Source organism: Garra rufa, chromosome 12 (genome assembly GCF_049309525.1).
Source record: "Garra rufa chromosome 12, GarRuf1.0, whole genome shotgun sequence".
In the NCBI taxonomy this organism is placed as follows: Eukaryota; Metazoa; Chordata; class Actinopteri; order Cypriniformes; family Cyprinidae; genus Garra; species Garra rufa.
The window spans coordinates 8091733-8116643 of NC_133372.1; the positions used below are offsets into that span (position 1 = coordinate 8091733).

The 24911-nt window shown below is 33.1% G+C and overlaps 1 protein-coding gene across 2 annotated transcripts in view; it reads left to right on the forward strand.

The window, feature by feature from the left end:
* Positions 1 to 24911, forward strand: part of rapgef4b (Rap guanine nucleotide exchange factor 4b) — a 51917-nt gene that overhangs the window by 19017 nt on the left and 7989 nt on the right. The window contains exons 1-19 of one of the 2 annotated variants that reach the window (XM_073851178.1): positions 3334 to 3515; positions 9345 to 9417; positions 9495 to 9559; positions 13057 to 13163; positions 13273 to 13394; positions 15283 to 15466; positions 15637 to 15721; positions 15832 to 15892; positions 17654 to 17730; positions 17872 to 18018; positions 18146 to 18252; positions 18380 to 18465; positions 19374 to 19452; positions 21175 to 21325; positions 21456 to 21544; positions 21647 to 21677; positions 22151 to 22229; positions 23556 to 23702; positions 24078 to 24175. In XM_073851178.1, the coding sequence (XP_073707279.1) occupies positions 9360 to 9417; positions 9495 to 9559; positions 13057 to 13163; positions 13273 to 13394; positions 15283 to 15466; positions 15637 to 15721; positions 15832 to 15892; positions 17654 to 17730; positions 17872 to 18018; positions 18146 to 18252; positions 18380 to 18465; positions 19374 to 19452; positions 21175 to 21325; positions 21456 to 21544; positions 21647 to 21677; positions 22151 to 22229; positions 23556 to 23702; positions 24078 to 24175 (1773 nt within the window). In that variant the 5' untranslated portion in view covers positions 3334 to 3515; positions 9345 to 9359. Of the gene's footprint in view, positions 1 to 3333; positions 3516 to 9344; positions 9418 to 9494; positions 9560 to 13056; positions 13164 to 13272; positions 13395 to 15282; positions 15467 to 15636; positions 15722 to 15831; positions 15893 to 17653; positions 17731 to 17871; positions 18019 to 18145; positions 18253 to 18379; positions 18466 to 19373; positions 19453 to 21174; positions 21326 to 21455; positions 21545 to 21646; positions 21678 to 22150; positions 22230 to 23555; positions 23703 to 24077; positions 24176 to 24911 lie in introns of those variants that run through there. The other variant, XM_073851177.1, reaches the window with a different exon arrangement.

Genomic DNA, 24911 nt, shown 5'->3' on the forward strand with positions numbered 1-24911 from the left:
AGCAAAATAGACTTCTTTAAAAAAACATTAAAAATCTTTAAAAGCTGTTCAAAAACTTTTGACTTGTACTGTATATGCTTCTGTTTACTATATATCTTCAGAATATTGATTTTTTTTTTTTAACTCATATATCATTCCAAACACTTTTCCTATAATATAAATATTTTGCTGAAAGTGGCTGTTCTTTTTCTTTTCAAGACAAGAATTGTATGCAGACAGAGGCTGTCGTGGTTCAAAAAATGACAAAAAAATAATAGTGAAATTACCTTAATGTAGTCCATACACTATATTTCAAGACTTCTGAACCCATACAAAGAACATTTTATATTGGTATTTCATTGAAAATCTTCTTAGTAGTTAATGTAAATTCAAATAAGGGGCAAAATTCAAATTTGGCAACTTCAAATAAGGTGTAAATTCAAATAAGGGGCAACAATGAGATTTCAGAGTTATTGATTAGTTATAATTAGTTATAATTAATACAATATAAATTACTGTTTGTACGACTTCAGAGGACATATACTTAAAACATAATGTTAGAAAAGCGGATCTTGAAAAAAAAATATAAGAGTTTCCAAATAAATATAAAGCAGCACAACTGTTTTAAACATTGATGATAATAAGAATTTTCTTCTTAAGCAGCAAATCAGCATATTAGAGTGATTTCTGAAGGATCATGTGACACTGAAGACTGGAGTAATGATGCTGAAAATTCAGCTTTGTCATCACAGTTAATGTTATATATCTGTGGGCACCTGTTTCTGTTGAAGGATCTTTCTTCAGTGCTATTATGACTTTAATGTGATGATCATTTCTGACATTAAACATGAAGTGAGTGTGACTCAGTGTGTGAGAGACACCAGGGCTATCTGGCTTCTGCCATTAGCGCTGTGTGTAGATAGTATCACCCGTGTCTCACAGCTCGCTAGTGACCATATGTGCTTATTTTAGTTTGATATCTCACGCGAGCAGATGAATAGTCAGGCATACAGCATGAATTATGTATCAGTCTCTGCTGCATCAGTGGAACAATGTGGGTGAAGATCTCTCTGTCTCTCTTGACAATTTTCCTCCTCCATCTCTCTCTCTCTCTCGTAAAACCTCCTCTCATTCAGACGAGTGCTCATGACAGTGTTTTTGTTTGTATTTGAGTAGTGTGTGTGTGTGTGTGTTTGAATAAGGGAAAGGGTGATAGAGTTCATATTTGTGTATACGTGTGTTGTCCACCATTTCAGACCTTTTCAAACCCATCAGCTTTGATCACAATAAGTGTACTGAGCTATAAAACAACACAAATGGCATATAAATATTCTTATAAACTCATATGTGGCTAACAACACAGCCCTGTAAATAGTGAACAGACTTTACAAAAAGCTGATAAGTATATGCCAAGTAAACAGCATTTATTAGTTGTGCTTTTGTGTATTCAATTATTTAGATCAATCTGGTATTAAACTTGTAGTGATTGCACTGCAAGAAATATAATAGAATTTTAAAACAAATATAACATAAACAAATACATTTTAAAAACAAATATAACATTTAATGTAAAAAAAACTTGTAAGAAAATGATTCAAATAATAATTAGACATTGTTTTTAGCAAATCATATACAATTTAGGTCTCTAGAATAGGCTCCAGAATCATTACATAAAAATATCTGAAAAGTATTTTTATTTTTCTTCTTATTATTATTTATTTTATGTATTTTTATTTTAATATTCCTGAATATTGTCTGACAAACAAGACTGATCACATGATGTTTATGTTTTTTTTAAATAACTTTTTGTAATTAAAATAAAACAAAATAATAAAAATAAAATAAAAAGTAGATTAATGTGAAGTAAAATGATAAACTAAACTAAACTAAACTAAAATTAAATAAAAAGTAAAGTAATAAATACTTTTTGTAATTGAAATAAAATAAAATAGAAAAGTACATTAAAGTAAAGTAAAATAATGAAAAAAAACTAAAATAGTAAAATAATACATGATATTACATAAAAAACTTAAATGGACAGTAGAAATGTTAATAAATAAATAAATAAATATTTAAAAAGAACAGAGAAATTTGACGTTTGACAAACAAACCTGATCACATTGGACTTACAGTGTTGTACTGTTAACTAAAACTAAAACTATTAAAAAAACTTTTTGTAATTGAAATAAAATAAATAAAATAAAAAGTAAAATAAAATAATAAATTAAAATAAAAAAATTGAAATTAAAAAGTACATTAAAGTCAAATAATAAAAATAAACACAATAAAATAATAAAAAGTACATTTATGTAAAGTAAAATAATAAATAAAATATAATTAAAACAAAAAAGTAAAATAATAAAATAAAACAAAACTAAATGTGAAGTAAAGTATTTATGTTTTTTTTTTTTTGGATTTGTTAATTTTGATTGAGTCCATTGTTCTCTTTTGTAAGTTGCTTTGGATAATAGTGTTTGCTAAATGTCTAAATGTGAATGTAATTGTAAAGTATATAAAATAAAGTAAACTAAAATATAATATTACATGAATAACAATAGAGATACTAAACAAATAAGTTAAAATTAACATTACAAACTAAAACCTAAATAAAAACAATAAAATAGGAAATAAAATATAAATATAAAAAAAATAACAAATCTGATCACATGATTGTTATTGTTAAATAAAACTATTTAAAAATCATTTTGTAATTGAAATAAAATAAAACAAAAAAGTAAAATAAAATAATAAAATTAAAAAAACTAAATTAAAGTAAAATAATAAAATAAAATATTGAAGTAAAAAATAAAACTTAATAGAAATATTGAAAAAGAACAAAAAAACATAATTTCAAAATCACATTACTAAGCACATACAAACGCAAAAATTACTAAAAGAAGCTAAAATTAAAAAAACATGTTTCATGTACTAAACTTGATCTATAATGTGCAACAAAACAGCATCCTCTTAACATCAACAAACTATATTAGAGTATACCTGACTGGAAAAGCACTAAACTTGCTCATCCACAAAGACAGACTCCCCTCCTCTCTAAATTGATAACGGTGAATACACTGCAGCTGCAGGGCACGCACTCACTCACACACACACTCACACAGCTGTCTGTTCAGTGTAAATACAATTTAATACCCTTAATAATTGATGAAGCCTCAAGCTTTTGAGAGCCTTTTAGCAGCCCATAGTTTCCTCTGTCTCTCCCTCACTCATGTGTAATGCTGCGGTACTGAGTGAATTGACCAAACGCAGCTCTCCGATTGGCCGCAGCTATTGCCAGGCAACGGCCGACAGAAGTCCAGTCAGATGCTCAGCCAGAAAAGATCCAAAGAGCAGACACTGGATCACATTATCCATACGTGTGTAACAGGAGTGTCGGGGTGTGCGAGTTTGATTTCGTGTCTTTGTGCGACTGGGAAGCACAGGAGCTTTTGCTGGATGATGCTGGGAAGTTGGCGGGGGTTAGGAAGTAGACAAAAATCACATTCCTGTCGGACTACACTCCACAAACTCTCACCAGGGTGAGTCCCACTGTCATTGTCTTTAATTTAATGGTGTCAAAATTAACGCGATAACGCAGGCGATTATTTTTTTCAATTAAACGCGTTAAAATATTTAACGCAGACGCGGAACGCTTTGCAACTTCACCTCAAACCAGCGCAAAAACGGTAACGTTACCGGTGACGAGAAGCTCAGTACAACAACATTGAATTTCGGTCAGATGAGATTTTGTCTGGTCATATGTCCGTAAAAACAAATTTAACGTTAACTTTAACAGTTACTTGTCCTGTCCTGTCAGCCGTTGCGCGTGCTCCTCATCAAGTGCACGCGCGCGTCGTGTCATATTCAAACCCAAATGAAACTAACCTTTCTAGAATTCAGTGTCGTAGTTATGTCGTTAGTTAAGTCATGAAGTTACAAAAACAAAAACGATTAAAGCTGCTTTAAAACTGTGCATGTAAGTATTTATTATTTATGAGTCACATTTAAAGCAGTTTCAGATCTGCGTCAAGTTCAGCAGCAGCAGCTTTTAAAGCAACAGCTTCCAACATATGCTAATAACCAAATGCTGTGATGTCTGTTAATCAAAGAACAAAATTAAAAAGAGGAAATCAATAACTTATGTAGTTTTAAGCTTTATCTTTATTTAATTTTGAATTTAGTGTTTGGTAACTTTATTAAAGTAGGCTATATTTTCTTGCTAAGGGGCACAGGTAGCTATCATTATCATGATAGGCATGATAATGATACCTACAAGTCATTGGTGTTTGGTGAAGAGTTTTTGGCTCAAGGTCTGCATTTAAAGTCACACCAGAGGTGTTCAGGTGGGATTAGGACTTGGCTTTGACCAGTCAAGTTCTTCCACACTGACTGAATCAATCATTTCATTTTGGACCTTGTCTTATACATAGATGCATTTGCAGATGCATTGAATAGAAAGGGGTCATGTCCAAACTGTTGCTATAAAATTAAAAGCACACAATTCCCTAGAATATCGTTATATGATTAAACATTAAGATTTGTACTTTTATAAATGACTAAAGTAGTCAAACATGTTCTTTAGAAAGGGGTGTCCCAATACTTTTGGCAATATAGTGTAGCAAGATTTAAAAAAAGATTAAAGATTATATTGATTATATGTCATTTTCAAAATGTTATCCGCTTATTACAAGAGCTTGTCACCCAGCCATAAGCACTGTTATACAACAAAATTGACGTTAGATAGTGGGATAGTCTTACGGATCCAAAACAGGGATGACGTATTTTATCTAGTGGCAGAAAACTCTTCTCTATTTTTGAGTTAAATCGAGTTATAAAGTCCGAATTAGGAGAAATAAACTTGCATTTCAGAATCTTGCAAGTCAGAATTGTGTGATGAAATAAATAAATACAATGTTAAAATGTTAATAGTAACTTGTTTAAAGAATAGTTCATGCTGTAGGGCTAATACAGTATGTCCCCTATGAACAGCATATGTGAATATTATTGTTTAAGTAATCATAGCCGTTTTTATCCATAGCATGTCCGTTTAAATGTGTGCGTTTAGCTTCAAATGGCATCTTTGATGACAATATTCTATAAAAAATTATTTGCATTCCGATTTTGACATCAAAAGGCACAAAAATATATTTTTCACTTATTCCATGGATATTACCTCCTTGTACCTCCAGTGTTTTTTTGCAACTACTATGCGCGCGCAGCTGCAAGTGACGTAACTGTGACGTCTACTCTAAATTGGTCTATATTCAATGGTTAAATATTAGAAAAAAAAATCAAGGAGACACCAGTTGGTATCAGTCATACTTGCTTTCAGTCATTAAAAAAAGAATAATATTAAACAAATATTAAAAATATATTGTTTGTACATTAATTTGAAAATTGAATGTGAAATTATTGCAGTATAAAAATATAATTAAAAACTAGAATGTTATGTAGGATTAATCGTGATTAATTTCAGGGGAAAAAAAGTATGATTAATTAGTTGTTGTTTTTTATCAATTGACAGCACTACTTTAATTATGAGGTTAATGATGTCAGAGGTCTTTTTTAGCAGTGTATTGATTTGAACCGGTGCAAATCGTGGTTTTGCTTTTCGTTCTGTACCTTTCTAACATCTGATGTTTGAGTATGTAGTATTTCTGACTTGATAAAGAGGCCTTGTCCTTGTGCCGGCAGTGTGAGGTGAATATCAGCCGCCGAAAGCCGAGGATGTGCGCTGAATGCTGAGGGGCTTCTGTCTCTCCGGGTCAGTTCTGTGCCAGGCTGCAGGGGGCACCGCCTGAGCGGGCAATGAGGGAGGAAGTACACTTGTTTTGTGTGTTTATATGGCGTTAATTGCATAATCCTGGCTGAATCGCTTAACCTATGTGAAGGCAGCCAGCTGGAAGGAGCAACAATGTAGTATTTTGTTGGAAGTTAAGAAAAGTTAGCTTTTGTTTAAGCTTCAGGAAGCAGGAAGGAAACAGGATATACAAAGTGCGTTTGTGTGAATGGGACAAAGCCTGTTCAAATCTGTGGCCAATGAAAGCCAAGTGCTGCAGTTGTAGCCCTCTGTGTTTTCTCTTTAACGCTAAACGTTCAAGACACTTTATCATACCAAGTGTCCTCTGGACTGTCTGTCACTTCTGTTTAGTGACAACACAACACCTTATGAGTCGTAGAGCGCCGTTTGAATTAATGAAGGCTCAGTGGGTCTGTATTACATCGGTTCACTCAGAGAGCCGTAATCTCACAGTGTGTGGTGAAGGATCCTGTGGAGATACAAAAACATACATGTCCCTGCCTGACAGCATTTATTTTCAGTCTTTTAGATGCTTTTAAGTATTATGGCTCGGTTTGTTTTCTGGAGAAGTTCAGAAATGGATTCTGTTCTGTTCTGTTCTATTCTATTCTATTCTATTCTATTCTATTGCATAACAATAGCATTGTGACAGCAACCTTGTATATAAACATCCTAAAATCCTAAAAATGTATAAGTATGTATAGTATATAAACTAATGTTCCAAGGTTTGGGTTCAGTAAATTAATTAATTGATTAATTAATTAATTAACCGATTGATTGATTAAAAGAAAGTAGTATTTTTAGTATTTTCAGCAAGGTAAATTAATTTGGGTATAAATATACTGGGGGGTTTTGGACTTTACATTAAATTCAAATTACTTTGTTTATTTATTCATTTATTTATTAAAAGAAAGTATATATATTTTTTATTCATCAAGGATGCATTAAATTGCTAAAGAAAATGCTGTTCTTTTGAACTTATATTCAAATTCTAATTAATTAATTAATTAATTAATTAATTAAAATAAATTAGTATTTTTATTCAGAAAGGATGCATTAAATTGGTTAAAAAATGCTGTTCTTTTGGACTTTATATTCAAATTGAAATTTATTTGTTTATTTATTAAAATAAATTTGTATTTTTATTTAGCAAGGATGCATTAAATTGGTTTAAAATGTGATGTGCTTTTTTTAATTTATATTCAAATTCAGATTTTTTATTTCTTTATTTCTTTATTTTTTTTCAGCAAGGATGCATTAAATTGTAAAAAAAAATGCTGTTCTTTTGGACTTTATATTAAAATTAAAATGTATTTGTTTATTTATTAAAATAAATTTGTATTTTTATTTAGCAAGGATGCATTAAATTGGTTTAAAATGTGATGTGCTTTTTTAATTTATATTCAAATTCAGATTTTTTAAATTTATTTGTTTATTTATTTATTTATTTATTTCAGCAAGGATGCATTAAATTGGTTTAAAATGTGCTGTGCTTTTTTACTTTATATTCAAATTCAGATTTTTTTATTTCTTTATTTCTTTATTTTTTTTCAGCAAGGATGCATTAAATTGTAAAAAAAAATGCTGTTCTTTTGGACTTTATATTAAAATTAAAATTTATTTGTTTATTTATTAAAATAAATTTGTATTTTTATTTAGCAAGGATGCATTAAATTGGTTTAAACATGCCGTTCTTTTGGACTTTATATTCAAATGAATCAATTTATTTATTTATTAAAAGAAATTAGTATATTTATTCAGCAAGGACGCATTAAATCTGAAAAAAAAAATGCTGTTCTTTTGGACTTTATTTTCAAATTCAAATGTATTTATTAGTGGTGGGCCGTTATCGGCGTTAACGTGCTGCGTTAACGTGAGACTTTTATCGGGCGATAAAAAAAATATCGCCGTTAATCTATTCTCAAAATTGGGTTGGGAGCTGGGTCTAAACTACGCAAGCTATGATGACTTTCACCTTGATAGTTTAACGCGGATATATACCAAAGACTGTATAGAATATGGTCGCGCGTTTATGTCTCCTCCGCCAAAACACAGACGGGATCACCTCGTCCTTCATTCATAAAAAACGAATCTATTATAGCGCGAAATGCCACGTAAATTCGTCGTTTTTTTGATTCATAAATCAAATATGGTCTGTCAGTTAATTCAAATCGCGATATGGACTAGTGTCTGTGAAAACTGAAATGCAAAAAGACCGTTTTAATATGAATCCGGTATGTTCCGTTTGCCTAGCTGTATGTATGAAATTCATACAATGAATGGTGGAGACGCGCTTTTACTACACGCATTCTGAAACACACGTGACGCTCCCGGTAATTTTTGGCATTTGCATCTCACATGAACAGATAAACTCAATCTCCAAAACTGCTGTGAGTGTCACTTATACCGTTTCATTTGAGAAAACTCGCATCATGTCATACTGTATACACAGAAACTTCACGGCAACCTGTCAAAATAAAAGTACGGTGTAACATGTTTAGTCATTATTTGGGTAGCACACATATTCTGAATGCCTTCAGCAGAATTCAAATTAGCCATTTTAATCTAGATTAATCTAGATTAATTCCAAGATTTAATCTAGATTAATCTAGATTAAAAAAATTAATCTATGCCCACCCCTAGTATTTATTCATTAATTAAAATAAATTAGTATTTTTATTTAGCAAGGATTCATTAAATTAGCAAAAAAAATGCTGTTCTTTTATACTGTATATTTAAATTCATATGTATTTATTTATTAAAAGAAATTAGTATTTTTATTTAGCAAGGATGCTTTATATTGGTAAAAAAAATATTTTGGACTTTATATTTAAATTATTTATTTGTTTTTAAGAAATTGGTGTTTTTATTCAGCAAGATGCATTAAATTGGTAAAAAAAAATGTTTAACTTAAAAATTAAAAATAAAATAGAATTTAAAATTGTAATAATATTTCAGAATGTTACTGTTTTTTACTGTATTTTGATGTTATACAGCCTTACAATACACTAAAACTCATTAAAATAGCTTTAAAAACTTTTGAATGGCACTGTATGTGAATGTGATATTATATACATATATCTGTAAGATTTGTGCTCTCATTCATATTTATGTGTAATTTGGGAGATGGTAAAAGTATCATCATTTTGCAGTGTGTTGCTGTGAATTCCATTCACACAGTCCAAATACATCAACTTCTCAGCCATTTTGAGAACATCTAAAAAGATTTCCAGCAGGTGCGGTATAATGTGTGTGTTTGAACTCTAGGTGAGTTTGGGCCGCTATCAGAGTCTCATTCATTGCCTGCTGCTCCTCAGCTGCATGTGCCGCCTCGTCACCCATCACCATGGAGATAGTGAGAGGAAAAGAATGAAAACATCTGAATATTCATAGTGATCGTTGCCAAGCCACAAAAGGCTTCAATCTGATTGGTGGAGCTTAATGTTCTTACTAGAGCTTCCACTTCAGTGATGTAAAGGCAGTTCACCTGTTTGAAAATGACTCAGTGCAGGTCTGATGGTTTGAGGGCTCAGAATACATTTTCATTGTGTTACTTTGTGTCTTGCAGAAATACAGGCAGTGCATGGCAGGGCTGCTCGCCCCGCCGTATGGAGTGATGGACAGTGGGGCTACAAATGATAGTGAGTATCACAGACAAACATACACATTTACATAACACATCAGTGGTTATTTCTCAGCAATTTTCTGTTTGATGCAGGAATGCCGGACAAAGATAATCTCAACAGCGACCCTCTCAATTTCATGTCAAAAAACCTGAATAAGGTATGATTTATGTAATTTCTGTTTTGACTTGCACCCCTTATAGTAAAAGTTGCATCATGTCCCAATTCATCATTTTACAGTTTAATGGGTTGTACACTACCAAGTTTTTAAACAGTAAGATTTTGAATGTTTTGCACACCAAGCCTGTATTTATTTGATCCAAAGTATGGCAAAAACTAAAAAAATATTTTTACTGTTTAAAATAACTGCTTTCTGTTTTAATATATTTTAAAATGTAATTTATTCCTGTGATTAAAGCATCATTACCCCAGTCTTCAGAATTTCCTTCATAAATCTTTCTAATATGGCGATTTTTCTGCTGAAGAAACATTTTTATTACTATTATTAATATTTAACAGTTGAGTGCTTTTTTCAGGATTGTTTGATTAAAAGAAAGATCCAAAGATCAGCATTTATCTGAAATAAAGAGCTTTTTTAACATTATACACTATTCCATTCAAAAGCTTGGAGTCAGTATATATTTTTTATTTTATTTTATTTGTGTTTTTTTTGGGAGGGGGGAGAAATTATAGAAATGAATGCTTGTATTTAGCAAGGATGTTTTAAATTGATCAAAAGTTGTGATAAAGACATTTATAATGTTACAAAATGTTATAATGTTACATTTCAGATAAATGCTGTTCTTCTGAACTTTCTATTCACCAAAGAAACCGGAACAATTCTACTCAACATAATAATAATAAATGTTTTTTGAGCAGCAAATCAGATTATTAGAATAATTTCTAAAGGATCATGTGACTGGAGTAATCATGCAAAAAATCAGCTTTAAAATCACAGGAATAAATTTCATTTTAAAATGTAATAAAAATGTATTCCAACAGAAATCAGTTATTTTAAATAGAAATAATTTTTTACAGTTTTGTTGTATTTTGGATTAAATAAATGCAGGCTTGGTGAGCAGAAGAGACTTCTTTAAAAACATTAAAAATGTTACTGTGCCAAAACTTTTGACTGGTAGTAGATATATAGGCCTACCTATATATATATATATATATATATCAGTCCCTCCAGAAAAACGCGGCGTTTTTTTGTGATTGTTGCGGGCAAAAATCCTTGATTATGCGGCACGTTTTCTTAAAAAATGCGATTGAATATGCGGGATATTTATGCAATTTTATGCGATGAAATTGCGGGAACTTGCAAAAACTGCGGGAACTTGCAAAAACTGCGGTTTGGTGAAAAAGAGAGAAAAAAGTGATTCCCCCAACACCCTTATTGCCAGATGTAGCACCGTAAGGAGTGAATTTCGTTATTCTGGACTCAATTATAATTATAACATCGACTACTCCACCCTGGGAATCTCTCCCAGGGAAATAATGGTCAAAGACACCCAGGTCTGTTCCCACAAGAATAGAGCAGAGACGTGACTATAGAAAAAAAAAGATACAATATTTTATTATTACTGGGATAAAAGCTAAACACACAGACACAATTTAGGACACAAGGGGTTAATATGGCTTTCAAATCAAAACAAAAAAATAAACAAATTAGACAAATCAAAAGTAACACATCAGATGGCAAGGAGAAATAACCAACCTACCCCAATTCCACTTCACTACGCACTTCAAACGTACACTAATGTACTCATTTCACCACAAACACACGTGTATTCAGATGACACGTGTAAAAATCAGAAGAACAAAATCACTCAGTGAACCCATTAACATGGATCTAATGGTCAGCACTCCTTAGCCCGTCCAACAAAATTAACAAAATCAACATCAAATTGACACAAATCAATAAACACACACACACACACACACACACACACACACACACACACACACACACACACACACACACACACACACACACAAAAGAATACAATCAAATAGTCATAAGTCAAAATCAACTAAACACGAAAACCAAAAAAACACACAATCAAATGACCATAAATCAAATCAAATCAATAAACACAAAAAAAAAGAAAAGAAAAATAGATCAACAAAAATAGAAAAGCAACAAAATAACAGATGCAATCACATTACACCTGGTCCATCAACAATATACACACAACAAAATTTACTCCATAAGATCACGCAAACTCACAACCCTTAGTACCGATTTCTCACGCTCACACACTCGTACATATACACACTCGCACACGCTTCCAACAATAAACAAACAGACCACACTCAAACCACTCACATCAACTTATAATTTCATCCACACAACAATCTAATGGTACCATACGAACCCCACAAACACAGTCCTCCAGTTGAAACAGTGCGGGGATGGCCAAACGGCCACACGGATTAATATTCGGGTCTCACAATCTCTCGATGTCCAGTTCACTTGATGTGGACTGGTCAGGCAGTCGAAAATGAAGTGAGGCAAGACAGAACGTCGCGGCAACGCGCGACCACAATAGTACTCGAAAGAACGAAGACAAAGACCCAAACGGAAATGGGATTATGAAATCATGCAAGCCCGCATATTTTGCGCGCGGAAATCTGCAATTTATGCGGCGAAAGTGCGTCGTATTTGAAAAAATGCGTCCCCCGCATAAATATGCGGACTTTGGCTGATTATGCATGGAATCATGCGATCGCATAATCGCGTTTTTCTGGAGGGACTGATATATATATATATATATATATATATATATATATATATATATATATATATATATATATATATATATATATATAAAAAAAATTTTTTTACAGTTAAAACTGTAATTGTATTTTTTTTTAATTGTAATTTTATTACAATTTATACAAATACATGTTTTATTTTATAATATATTTTAAAATGTAATTCCTGTGATGCAAAGCTGAATTCAGCATTATTACTCTAGTCTTTAGTGTCACATGATCCTTCAGAAATGATTATAATATGTTGATTTGCTGCTCAAGAAATGTTTCTTATTATTATGCTCAAAACATTGTGCTGCTTAATATATTTCTGGAAACTCTAATACATCTTTTTAAATAGATTTTTTGTAACATAATAAAGTTTTTACTGTCATTTTTGATCAATTTAACGAATAAATGAATAGTATTCATTTCTTTAAAAAATAATAAAAAAATTCCTGACCCATACAGTTGAATGGTAATATTTATCTATGTTGGTTACAACCCCTGTACTTTGGTCTTGCAGTGGTCAAAAATCAATATTTTAATCATTTAATTTTTGACTTTTTCTGGCACTGTTTCCTGAGAGTGATTCAAATACAGTTTTCTGATGATTAATTTGATGGTAATTCCCATTTCCATGCACATAACTCAAGACCGCATGCACCTCTTTTACACAGTTTTATGCTAATTATGTATAATTCATTGAATTTAAAACACGCCATCTGCTAACAGAAGGTCTTTTATGTCATTTACACTAGAAAATTAAGTGTGAGTGCAGGCCATTGAATGCCAATAAATGTGATGCATGCTGTTAAAGATGAGAAAATAGACTGCGCAGGAGTGTTTTTCTGTGCCTCACTCTCATCCTCTCTCTCTCTGTCCCGGATTTTGCTTCAGGTCCCGTCGGAGAAGATTTTGAGGGCAGAAAAAGTCTTACGTAATGCTATACTGGCCAGAGCTCCCCACATGATCAGAGATAGAAAATATCATCTGAAAACCTACAGGTGTGTGTTGTCTATGACGAATGTAATACAGCACAACATATGCAAGGTTTATTCATTTATGTCATGTCTAATATATGTAGAATACTCAGATCTACTTGTGTGTTTACAGGCAGTGTTGTGTCGGCACTGAGCTGGTCGACTGGCTGCTTCAGCAGAGCTCATGTGTTCACAGTCGGGCTCACGCTGTGGGAATGTGGCAGGTGCTGCTGGAGGAAGGGGTCCTGAATCACGGTACACCTGTGCCATTTGCTGTAGTGACAGCCAGGTTAACAGTTGGGTCATTTCTACTGTGCAGTACATTTTCACATATTTATTTGTCTTAATGCCCTGGCAAAATGAATAAGCCCATCAATTACACTAATTACATTGGAAATCATATTACTTAGTTTTCTTTTATGACAACTGAATGATCATATTGAATATTAAAAGTGAATGTTGCTGTTTAAAGTATTACAGATGTTTCTTAATTTTCATTGTGCTCACTTTCAGTTTTATTAGGAATATTATTTTAAGCAGTGTTGGTTTAGAATTGTTTATATACTGTTCTATTGTTTACAGTTGAGGTCAAAAGTTTACATACACCTGGGGAGGATCTGCAAAATGTTATTTTACCAAAATAAGAGGGATCATACAAAATGCATGTTATTTTTTATTTAGTACTGACCTGAGATATTTCACATAAAAGACGTTTAGATATAGTCCATATGAGAAAATAATAGTTGAATTTATAAAAATGACTCTGTTCAAAAGCTTACATACAGTTGATTCCTAATACTGTGTTGTTACCTGAATGATCCACAGCTGTTTTTTTTTTAAGTGATAGGTGCCACAAATTCTTAGGTTTTTCAGCATTTTTGTGTATTTGAACCCTTTTCAACAATGACTGTATGATTTTGAGATCCAACTGTTCACACTGAGGACAAATGAGGGACTCATATGCAACTATTACAGAAGGTTCAAATGCTCACTGATGCTCCAGAAGGAAACACTATGCATTAAGAACGAATTTGAAGATCAGGATAAATTTAACTTATTTTGTCTTCTGGAAAACGTAATTATCTTCTGTAGCTTCTGAAGGGCAGAACTAAATACAAATTTATATATATTTTGACAAAATAAGAAAAATGTACACATCTTCATTCTGTTCAAAAGTTTTCACCCCCAGCTCTTAAAGCGTGGTTTTTCCTTCTGATCCATCAGTGAGTGTTTGAACTTTCTGTAGTAGTTGCATATGAGTCCCTCAGTTGTCCTCAGTGTGAAAATATGGATCTCAAAATCATACAGTCTCATGAACAGGGACTCATGAACAACTATCACTAAAAAAAAAATAAAAATAAAGACAGTTGTGGACAATATTAAGAATCAAGTGAATGAAAACTAACTAAAAAAAAAATAACATGCATTTTGTATGATCCCTGTTATTTTTTTTGCAGATTCTGCAAGGTGTATGTAAACAGTTTATACTATAATAGTATTAATGAATAGAAATACTATATTAATAACTCCTATTAATTTATGTTTGTAATCTTTTATTTTTATATTTAATATTAGTTTTAGTAGTTGTGTGCTTTTGTAATTTTTACTTATATTTCTGATTAGCTTTAATTTATTTTGATTTCAGCTTTAGTTTTTTTTTTACTACATCAACTTACACTTTTTTCCAGTTAGTTGCCATTGCAAAACTTTTTATTATTGTTTAGGTTTTATAGGTTTAATTTTTTAATTTTATTTTAACCAAATGTTACTGTTTGTCAAAAACAACATCATTTTCAATAGTTTTAGTTTTTATTAACAATAACAACACTGATTTTAACAAGTAATTATTTAGGTTTTGTCAGGTACCTCAAAATCACTTTCCATCATGTTTTTGCAAGAACGTCTTTAAAACCTGGAGAAAGATATTTAGCTTTCCCATTCAACTCATTTATTCATTTGTTCAGCTGTCGCAGCTCTACACTGCATTAAAGAAATGACTCAGCTAGTTAAACCCAGTAATATCTTGATAAAATAAAAAATAATCCCCCATTAACTTTTTAAATGACTCTAATTAGAGCTTCTGAATGAATTCATGCACCAGATCACACATATTTTATCTCTGTTCTTTTCTTTGTGTCAACAGTTGACCATGAGCTCAACTTTCAAGATAAGTACCTCTTTTACCGTTTCCTTGATGACGAGGAGGAGGATGCGGTGTTGCCTAGCGACGATGAGAAACGTGAAGCTGAGGAAGAGCTGCAGGAGACCCTCCTCTTCCTCTCCCAGATCGGCCCTGACGCACACATGCGGATGATCCTCAGGAAACCGTGAGTGACTAACAGCGCCCCCTGCAGTATTTATTCATGTGAAATGTGCATTTGGTTTCATTAGGACTTTTAAGAGATGCATTAATATCTATTTGCTCTCTGATATCGTCCATTCTTACTTCTTCTGAACTACTCTACTCTTCTTTCTTTGTCCCTTGTTCTCTTTATAGGCCAGGTCAAAGAACAGCTGAAGACCTGGAGATTATTTATGATGAACTGCTGCATATTAAAGCTCTCTCTCATTTATCTAACACTGTAAGTCCACCTTGTGCAACCTCTGTGCCTCTTTTACACAGTAATATTGTCTGATATCAGCATTGGTATGAGTGCACTAACATGAGCTGTGCTGGTGCTGCCCTCTGCAGGTGAAGAGAGAGCTCGCTGGTGTCCTCATCTTTGAGTCACATGCCAAAGCAGGCACTGTCTGTAAGTTTCAATGTGTCTTTACTGCTCTTTAAATTCTCAAAACTAACATTGTTGGGGGGAATGCATTACAAGTAACGCAAGTTACATAATCAAATTACTTTACAAATAACTATTAAAGTAAGAGATTACTTTTAAATTTACATGAAAATATATACTTTTTCAAATAAGTAACACAAATTTTTCTCATTTATTCACTGATACCTCTCCTGTCCCAATGTTGAGAGAAAAAAGCAGAGGCACTTCCTTTAGCCTGAGACTTATTATTTCAATTTTGTGTGAAAGGGCGTTTAAAAGTTGCGAAAAATATAGCTTTGGGGTTTTTTTTTTTTGTTAAAAATGAAAAAGAAAGTGCAGCTCAGGTGACAAAAATAGCATAATACATTACTTTCCATAAAAAGTAACCAAGTAGTTACTTTTTACATTTTACTAGTTACTCTTTCATGGAGTAACACAATATTGTAATGTAACCTTACCCAAATTAACTTTAATACTCTTGGTAGTGTAGTACTTTTTGCAAACAGTAAGATTTTTTAATGTTTTTGAAAACTCACCAAAGCTGGTTTTGAATCCAAAACTATAGTAAAAAGCAATAATATTATAAAATATTATTATGATTTAAAATAACTGCTTTCTATTTAATATCTTTTAAAATGCAGTTTATTTCTGTGATGGAAAAGGTGAATAATTTGCATAATTTCTCCAGTCTTCAGTGTCAAATAATCTTTCAGAAAGCATTATAATATGCTGATTTGGTGCTTTAGAAACATTTATTATTATTATTATCATTAATATTAAAAACGTCTGCTGCCTAATATTTTGTGGAAACCATGATAGAAAATTTTAGGATTCTTTGATGAATAGAAAGCAAAAAATAATAGCATGTGACAGACCTTTTTGTAACATTATAAATATTATTGTCAGTTTTGGAAAATTGAATGCATCCTTGCTGAAAATAATATTAATAATGATTTCTTTACAAGAAAAAAAAAATCTTACTGAGCCCAACATTTTCAGCGGTTATTTTTGTCTATGTTGGTTATAGCCACTCTATTTAGGACTTGAGAAAAAGTTTTTGAAAAGGAAGATTTTAAATATTTTTTAAAAAGCCTGCATTTATTTGATCCAAAGGACAGCAAAAACAGTCAAACTTTGAAATAGTTCACTATTTAAAATAACGTTTTTTTTATTTGAATATATTTTAAAATGTAATTTATTGCTGATTTCAAAGCTGAATTTTTAGAATCATTACTCCAGTCATTTGATCCTTCAGAAATCATTATAATATTCTGATTTGCTGCTCAAAAAGCATTCAGTATAATTATTATTATTATGTAGAAAACAGCTGAGTAGAATTATAGATGTCTTTATCATCACTTTTGATCAATTTAAAGCATCCTTTCTAACTAAAATGATTAATTTCTGTAATATCAGAGAGCCATGATGCTGAAAATTTAGCTTTGATCACAGGAAAAAATTACATTTTAAAATACATTCAAATAGAAATCATTATTTTAAATAATATTTATTTGAAATAGTAAAAATATTTCACAATATTACTGTTTTTGCTTTATTTTGGATCAAATAAATGCAGGCTTGATGAGGAGAAGAGAATTCTTTAAAAAGCATTAAAAATCACACTGTTCAAAAACTTCTAGCCCTAATTTTTCTGGCACTTACTGACTCCAAACTTTTGAACGGTAGTGTAAATACTCATAGGTTGGCTCAGTGAATTTCTCTGTATGTTTGCTTTCTGTATTTCAGTGTTTAATCAAGGCGAGGAAGGCACTTCTTGGTATATTATCCAGAAGGGATCAGTAAATGTTGTAATCTATGGCAAGGTAATGTCAGCTTACATTATTTATATAGTTTATTCATGTTAATGTTAAATGGCTACATACCTCTTAATTTATTTATGTAGAGTGATTCTAGTGGCAAACACTGTTAGATGATTTCAGATGGACTCCTGTGTGTGTGTTCAGGGTGTGGTGTGTACGCTGCATGAAGGAGATGATTTTGGCAAACTGGCCTTGGTGAACGACGCCCCCCGCGCTGCTTCCATCGTACTGAGAGAGGACAACTGCCACTTTCTGAGAGTGGACAAAGAGGACTTCAACCGAATACTCAGGGTACATCTATCACTTATTGTTGATACAAAGAAACACCAGAAGAATGAGTATTTAGTGAAACTTTGAACCTTACATAGTTGCAAAATTAACTCTTGACTGCATGTATTTTGTTTGTTTGTGTGTGTAGGATGTTGAAGCAAACACAGTGCGTCTAAAAGAGCATGACCAGGATGTTCTGGTACTACAGAAGAGTCTCCGGCCCCCCAGCCATGGAAACATCCCAGCCCATTTCAAGTATATGATCACATCTATCAGTCTGCACAGCTTATCCATAAATTTCTTGATCCATCATCAATAAATTAATCTATCCATGCATTTATTGAATCAAACTACATTTGCTGTGTCTGGGTTTGCTGGACAGATACACTGTGATGTCAGGCAGCCCAGAGAAGATTCTGGAGCATCTGCTGGAGACAATGCGACTGGACATTCATTTCTCTGACCCAGGTATTGTAACTTTTCATTCATTGCTAAAAAAGATTAATCACCCAAAACTTTATATTAAAGTTATAGTTCACCCAAAAATTATAATTTGCCAAAAATTTAGTCACACTCAGGCCATCCCACATGTAAATGTGTTTGTTTCTTCATCAGAGCAGATTTGAAGAAATATAGCATTACATCACTTGCTCACCAATGGATCCTCTGCAGTGAATGGGTGCCGTCAGAATGAGATTCCAAACAGCTGATAAAAACATCACAATAATCCACAAGTAATTCACTCCAGTCCAACAATAAATGTCTTGTGAAGTGAAAAAGCTGCTTGTTTGTATAAGAAACACATCTATCATTACTGCATTTTACCTTTAAACTGTCGCTTCTGGTCAAAATGCGAGTCCATAATCTATAAGAACACTTTCTCCAGTGAAAAAGTCCATCCACTATTGTCACATTGAAATTTACTGACATATTTGTTTAGAACACTTTTTGCTTATAAACAGTGATTGATCTGTGAATATGTGCACAACCTTTTCATTGGCAAAAGCAATATTAAGGATAGAGATAGAGGACTGTTTGAAGTTAAAAACATCTTTAGGATGGATTTGTTTCTTACAAACACGCAACATTTGGCTTTATAGGATGTTAACTGATGGACTGGAGTGGTGTGGATTACTTGTGAATTATTGTGTTGTTTTTATCAGCTGTTTGGACTCTCATTCTGACGGCACCCATTCACTGCAGAGGATCCATTGGTAAACAGCTGATGTAATTTTAAATTTTTCCAAAACGGTTCAGATAAATAAACAAACTTATCTACATCTTAGGGCAGGTAAATTCTCAGTTAATTTTCATTTTTGGTTGAACTATTCCTTTAATACTTTTTTATTAATTCTGCAAATATTTTTCATCCACAGATCCAGCTCTGGATGATTTTGTGCTTATGCACTGTGTCTTCATGCCCAACAGCCAACTGTGCCCCGCCCTTCTGGCTCAATATCCTTCTAGTCGAATCAATGAACTCTATCTATCTATCTATCTATCTATCTATCTATCTATCTACAGTGCTTTGCAAAATGATTCATACCTCTATTTTTTCATATTTTGGTATGTTGCAGCCTTATGTTAAACTGCTTTGATTTTTTTACGCATCAATCTACAGTCCATACACCATAATGGCTAAGCAAGAAACAGGTTTAAACATCTTTGCAAATTTATTAAAAAGAAAAACTTAAATGATTGAATTGCATAAGTATTCATACCCTTATCTGGGACAGTTAAAATGTATCTCAGGAGCATTCATATTGCTTGTAGATGTTACTACACTTCGAGTGGATTCAATTGAAAAGGTATGATTTAGAAAGACACATGTATTTATATAAGGTCTAACAGATGAAAATGGATATCAGAGCAAAAACCAAGCCCTGAGGTAAAAGAAAACTGCATGTAGAGCTCAAAGACAGAATTGCATCAAGCCACACATCTGGGGAAGAGTTTAGAAAACATTCTGCTGCATTGAAGGTTCACAGAAGCATGTAGTCTCAGTTACCCTTAATAGAGGAAGTTTGAAGCAACCATGACTTATCCTAAAGCTGATGGAGGCAGTTGCTCAGTGGGGGCAGCTGTGGCCTAATGGTTAGAGAGTCAGACTTGAAACCCAAAGGTTGCAGGTTTGAGTCTCAGGTCCGGTGGGGATTGTAGGTGCGGGGAGTGAATAACCAGCACTCTCTTCACCCTCAATACCACGACTGAGGTGAGTCCCTTGAGCAAGGCACCGTACCTGCAACTGCTCCCCAGGCGCTGCAGCAATGGCTGCCCACTGCTCCGGGTGTGTGTTCACTACTGTGTGTGTGCACTTGGATGGGTTAAATGCAGAGCACAAATTCCTAGTATGGGTCACCATACTTGGCCTCACTTCACCTCCTTTTCCTTTGAGAAGGGTCTTGGCTGAAGTGGTAACCAAGAGCCTGATGGTCACTCTAGTTGAGGTCCATGATCATTTATGCAGATGCGAGAAACTTACAGAAGGACAAACATCACTGTAACACTCCACCGATCTGGACTAGAAAAAAAGCTCAATGCACCAAAATATAGAGATAGTCCTAATGAAAACCCAGTCCAGAACATTCAGAACCTCACACTGGGCCAAAGGTTCACCGTCCAGCAGGGCAATGACCCTAAGCACACAGCAAGAGTGTCTTATAGACAACTCTGTGAATGTCTTTAAGTGGCCCAGCTACACCCTGGACTTGAACCCAGTCAAACATTTCTGGAGAAACCTGAAAATGTCTGCCAGACCCCATCCAAACTGACAGAGCTTGAGAGGTGAAACGGTGAGGTGAAGAATGGTAGATAATTGCCAAATGTTGATGTGCAAATCTTATTGCGTCATACCCAAAAGGACTTGAGGCTGTAAAGGTGCTTCAGCTAAGTACTGAGTTAAGGGTATGAATACTTATGCAATGTACTTATTTCAGTTTTTATTTATATATAAATTCATGAAATTGTGACAATTCTGTTTTTGCTTTGTCATTATGGTGCATATTGTGTAGATTGATGTGGGAAAAATAAATTTAAAACAATTAAAAATAAGGCTGCAACATAACAAAATGTGAAAAAGGGGTATCAGTATTTCGCAAGGCACTGTATCTATCTGTAATAACAGCACACTGTTTTTTTTTTTTGCAATTATGCATATGTTCCTTAGCATGTGTGTACCTATCACTCTCAGGCCTCTCAGGGCTCAGAGCAGGAACGTCTAGACTACGCTGTTGCCAGCAAGAGACGGGTGCTCAGCTTGGCTCTGCGCTGGTCTGCCCTGCAGGGCCACCATCTGCTGGAGGATGACACTGCACTCAGCTTTCTGGAGGTTAGAAACATACACAAACACACATGCTGGCATAGAATCGCTTACCACCAGTCTGCATGGAGATATGATGGTCAGTTCATTAAACCAAACTGACTATTATGCATGCTAAATGTGTTTTGTGTGTATGCAGGAGCTGCAGGGGTTCGTAGCTAATGATGCAAGAGTTTTGCGTCCACTGAAGGAGCTCCTTCCCGAGCTGGAGAGGATCTCCAAGCAGTAGTATGTGTTTTCTACACAGCTTTTGGCTGTTATTAATGCCTTAATGTGAATGATAAATGTTATTGATGTCCAAATATCTGTCTGTTCTTTTCGCCGTCTCAGCCCAGAGGATGCACGAACCTCTCAAAAAAAGGTAATGTAGATTTGCTTTCTTACACTTTATGCTTTTTGTTTTAGATCTACTGTATATATGTGATCTAAACTGGATTGTTTAGATCGTTCGTATGTGACCCTGGACCACAAAACCAGTCATAAGGGGCAATTTTTTTAAATTGAGATTTATACATCATCTGAACGACAAGTTTTACATAACAAAACAATCTAAATATTGAGAAAATCGCTTTTAAAGTTGTCCAAATTAAGTTTTTAGCAATGCATATTACTAATCAAAAATTAGGTTTTAATTTATTTATGGTAGGAAATTTACAAAATATCTTCCTGGAGCATAATCTTTGCTTAATATCCTATTGATTTTTTGGCATAAAAGAAAAATCGATAATTTTGACCCATGCAATGTATTTTTGGCTATTGCTGCAAATATACCCGTGCTGCTTAAGACTGGTTTTGTGGTCCAGGGTCACATGTATTCCGTTTTTGTTCTCTCAGCATAAAGTCCTCCTGCGACAATTCAGCTCTGGAGAGGAGAGGCTTGCAAAAAAGCAGCCAATAAGGAGCTTTGATGACAGTGAGTATCTGTTTGTATATCTATCTGAGCCATTAAGAAATTTAGGGGGGACATTTTTGAACAAAGGAAAATCATGAGTGTAAAATCGAATTAATATGCAATATGAGATGTGTCACTATTTTGGCGTCACTAATAAATACATTTTTTGAAATCTGGAAGACTTAATAACATAATCAACAGGTTTTGCAAAAACCTTGCAGCTGATTCCAGCTGTTAATTAAAGCGAAGGGGGGGAACAAATACTAATAACGCTTAACATTCATGTTAATTTTTCTTCTACATTTTTTATTTATATTTGTTTTATTTAAGGGTCAAAGACATAAAAACAATAAGTGTAATACTGCTTTTTTCAACAAAAAAGTAAAAAGTTTTCTGTTTAATTTAATTGAATTGCATTTTTGATTTAGTTTTTCTGAGAAAAAAATATTTATCATACATTTTCCCTAATTTACAGAAGACACCAACTAAAATGTAATTCAGTGTAACAATCTTGCCAGGCATATTAACAACCAAAAATCAATTTATGACCTAATAAAAGACAAATTACTTTTACCCCAAATACTAATTAGTTGTAATTCTACATTTTTTATATTTGCCGCTGTCCAAGGTTTTGTCAGTAAGAATTTAAAACACAATAAAATGTAATATGCTCCCTTATTCTTTTATTTATTTTAATATGTTCAAGTCAGAATAAGCATGTTGTTTGAATTTTTACATAAATATTGTTACACTAAATGACAATTATTATTTTAATTATAATAATTTTAATTACAATTATTTTAACCAAATTTTGACATTATATTCTCCTAAAATGTATTTGAAACCTTAAAAGTACTTTACTTACATTTAATGTGCTTTCCATAGACATAAAATCACTTTTGTACATTTCTTTTGACGTGGACATTTTAACGTTTTTCACCCTTAAACATTTTACTTTTTATCTTACAATAATGTTTCCTGAAAAATGTGTATGGAAAACACTTTTGTCCACAAGCAGTCAAAAATATGTTCTAACAATGTTTCCATTAAGTTGTATACTTTTTTTCTATTTTAAGTAACCATTTCTGAATGTTCTTTCAATGTTCAAAACATTCTGTTTTTTAAATGTTTTAAAAACAAAAATAACTTTGAACAGTCTGTTAATATTACTGGAAGACATTTGTACATAACTTTGCAAAAACCACCCCAGAACATTAGCACAATTTATGTGAATGTTCCCTCCCCGCTGGAATGTCGAATATATCTGTTTAATTCTTGAATAAATCAGGCAATCACTCATTCATTCAGTCAATTAATCAAATTTCCTCTCTCTTCATCTTGGTCTAGTTCTCCTGAAAGTGTACTGCAGCGATCACACTTACACCACTATTCGTGTTCCTGTGCTGGCCACGGGGAGAGAGGTGACCGCAGCTGTAGCGGATAAACTGGGATCCACTGAAGAGCTGCTTTTGATAAACCTCAGTGCATCTGGAGGTGATCCACATACACACACACAAACTCATGATGAAATATTAGTTGCCCCTAGAGATGTGACAAACAAATACACACAGACTTTGTAGATAATCAGCCGTTTTGTTGCTCTGGCAACATTCTGTATTGAAGCACTCTGTTTCTGTATTATATAAAACACTTCCAGATCAGCTGCAAACTAAACCTTTCAGAAAGTACCAGCAGAACTGTAAATCCTATAATAGATTGAAGTTTATCTGGTAGTTTAAATATTAATAATAGTAAATAAAGTGCTTAAAATCTATCATACAATTTATTACGTGTTGATCTCGTACAGCTGAGAAAGTGTTCAGAAAGTGATTTGTGTTCTGGCTAATTCCGGGATTTATTTCTCTACAGAGAAGCAGATTTTAAAGCCCAATGATGTATCGGTGTTCCAGTCGCTAGGAGTGAACGGACGAATGTTTGTCTGCTCCAGGGAACAGCTTGATTCACTGGTGAGACCAAATGTGAAATATTTAGACACAGGAACAGTTCACCCAAACAAGAAAAATCCAAGATATAGATGAGTTTATTTCTTCATCAGAACAGATTTGGACAAATTTAGCATTACATCACCTGCTCACCAGTTTATCCTCTGAATGGATGCCATCAGAATGAGAGTCCAAACAGCTGATAGAAACATCACAATAATCCACACCACTCCAGTCCAGTCCATAAGTTAATGTCTTCAAGGAAAAAGTTGTGTGTTTGTAAAAATACAAATACATCAAGGCATTTTAAACCCTTTAACCATCAATTCTGGCCGGTGGTTTAAAGTTAAACAAATTTTAATGATGGATTTATTTCCTATAAACACACAGCTTTTCACTTCACAAGACATTAATTGATGGACAGGAGTTGTGTAGATTACTTGTGATGTTTTTATCAGCTGTTTGGACTCTTATTCTGACGGCACCCATTCACTGCAGAGGATCCACAGGTAAGCGAGTGATCTAAGGCTAAATATCTAGATAAATTTCTTCCCGTTTTGATGAAGAAACTCTTTGTTGTTGAGGGTGAGTAAATTTGCAGCATATTTTCATTAAATATAGCCTTGGTGAGCATATGGAAGCCTGTTTCCTCCACTGAATAAAAAATAAAAAAGGTTATTGCGACTGTTTATCTCACAATTATGACTGTTTTTCTTACAATTGCAAGTTTACATCTCGCAATTCAGACTTTTTTTTCTCA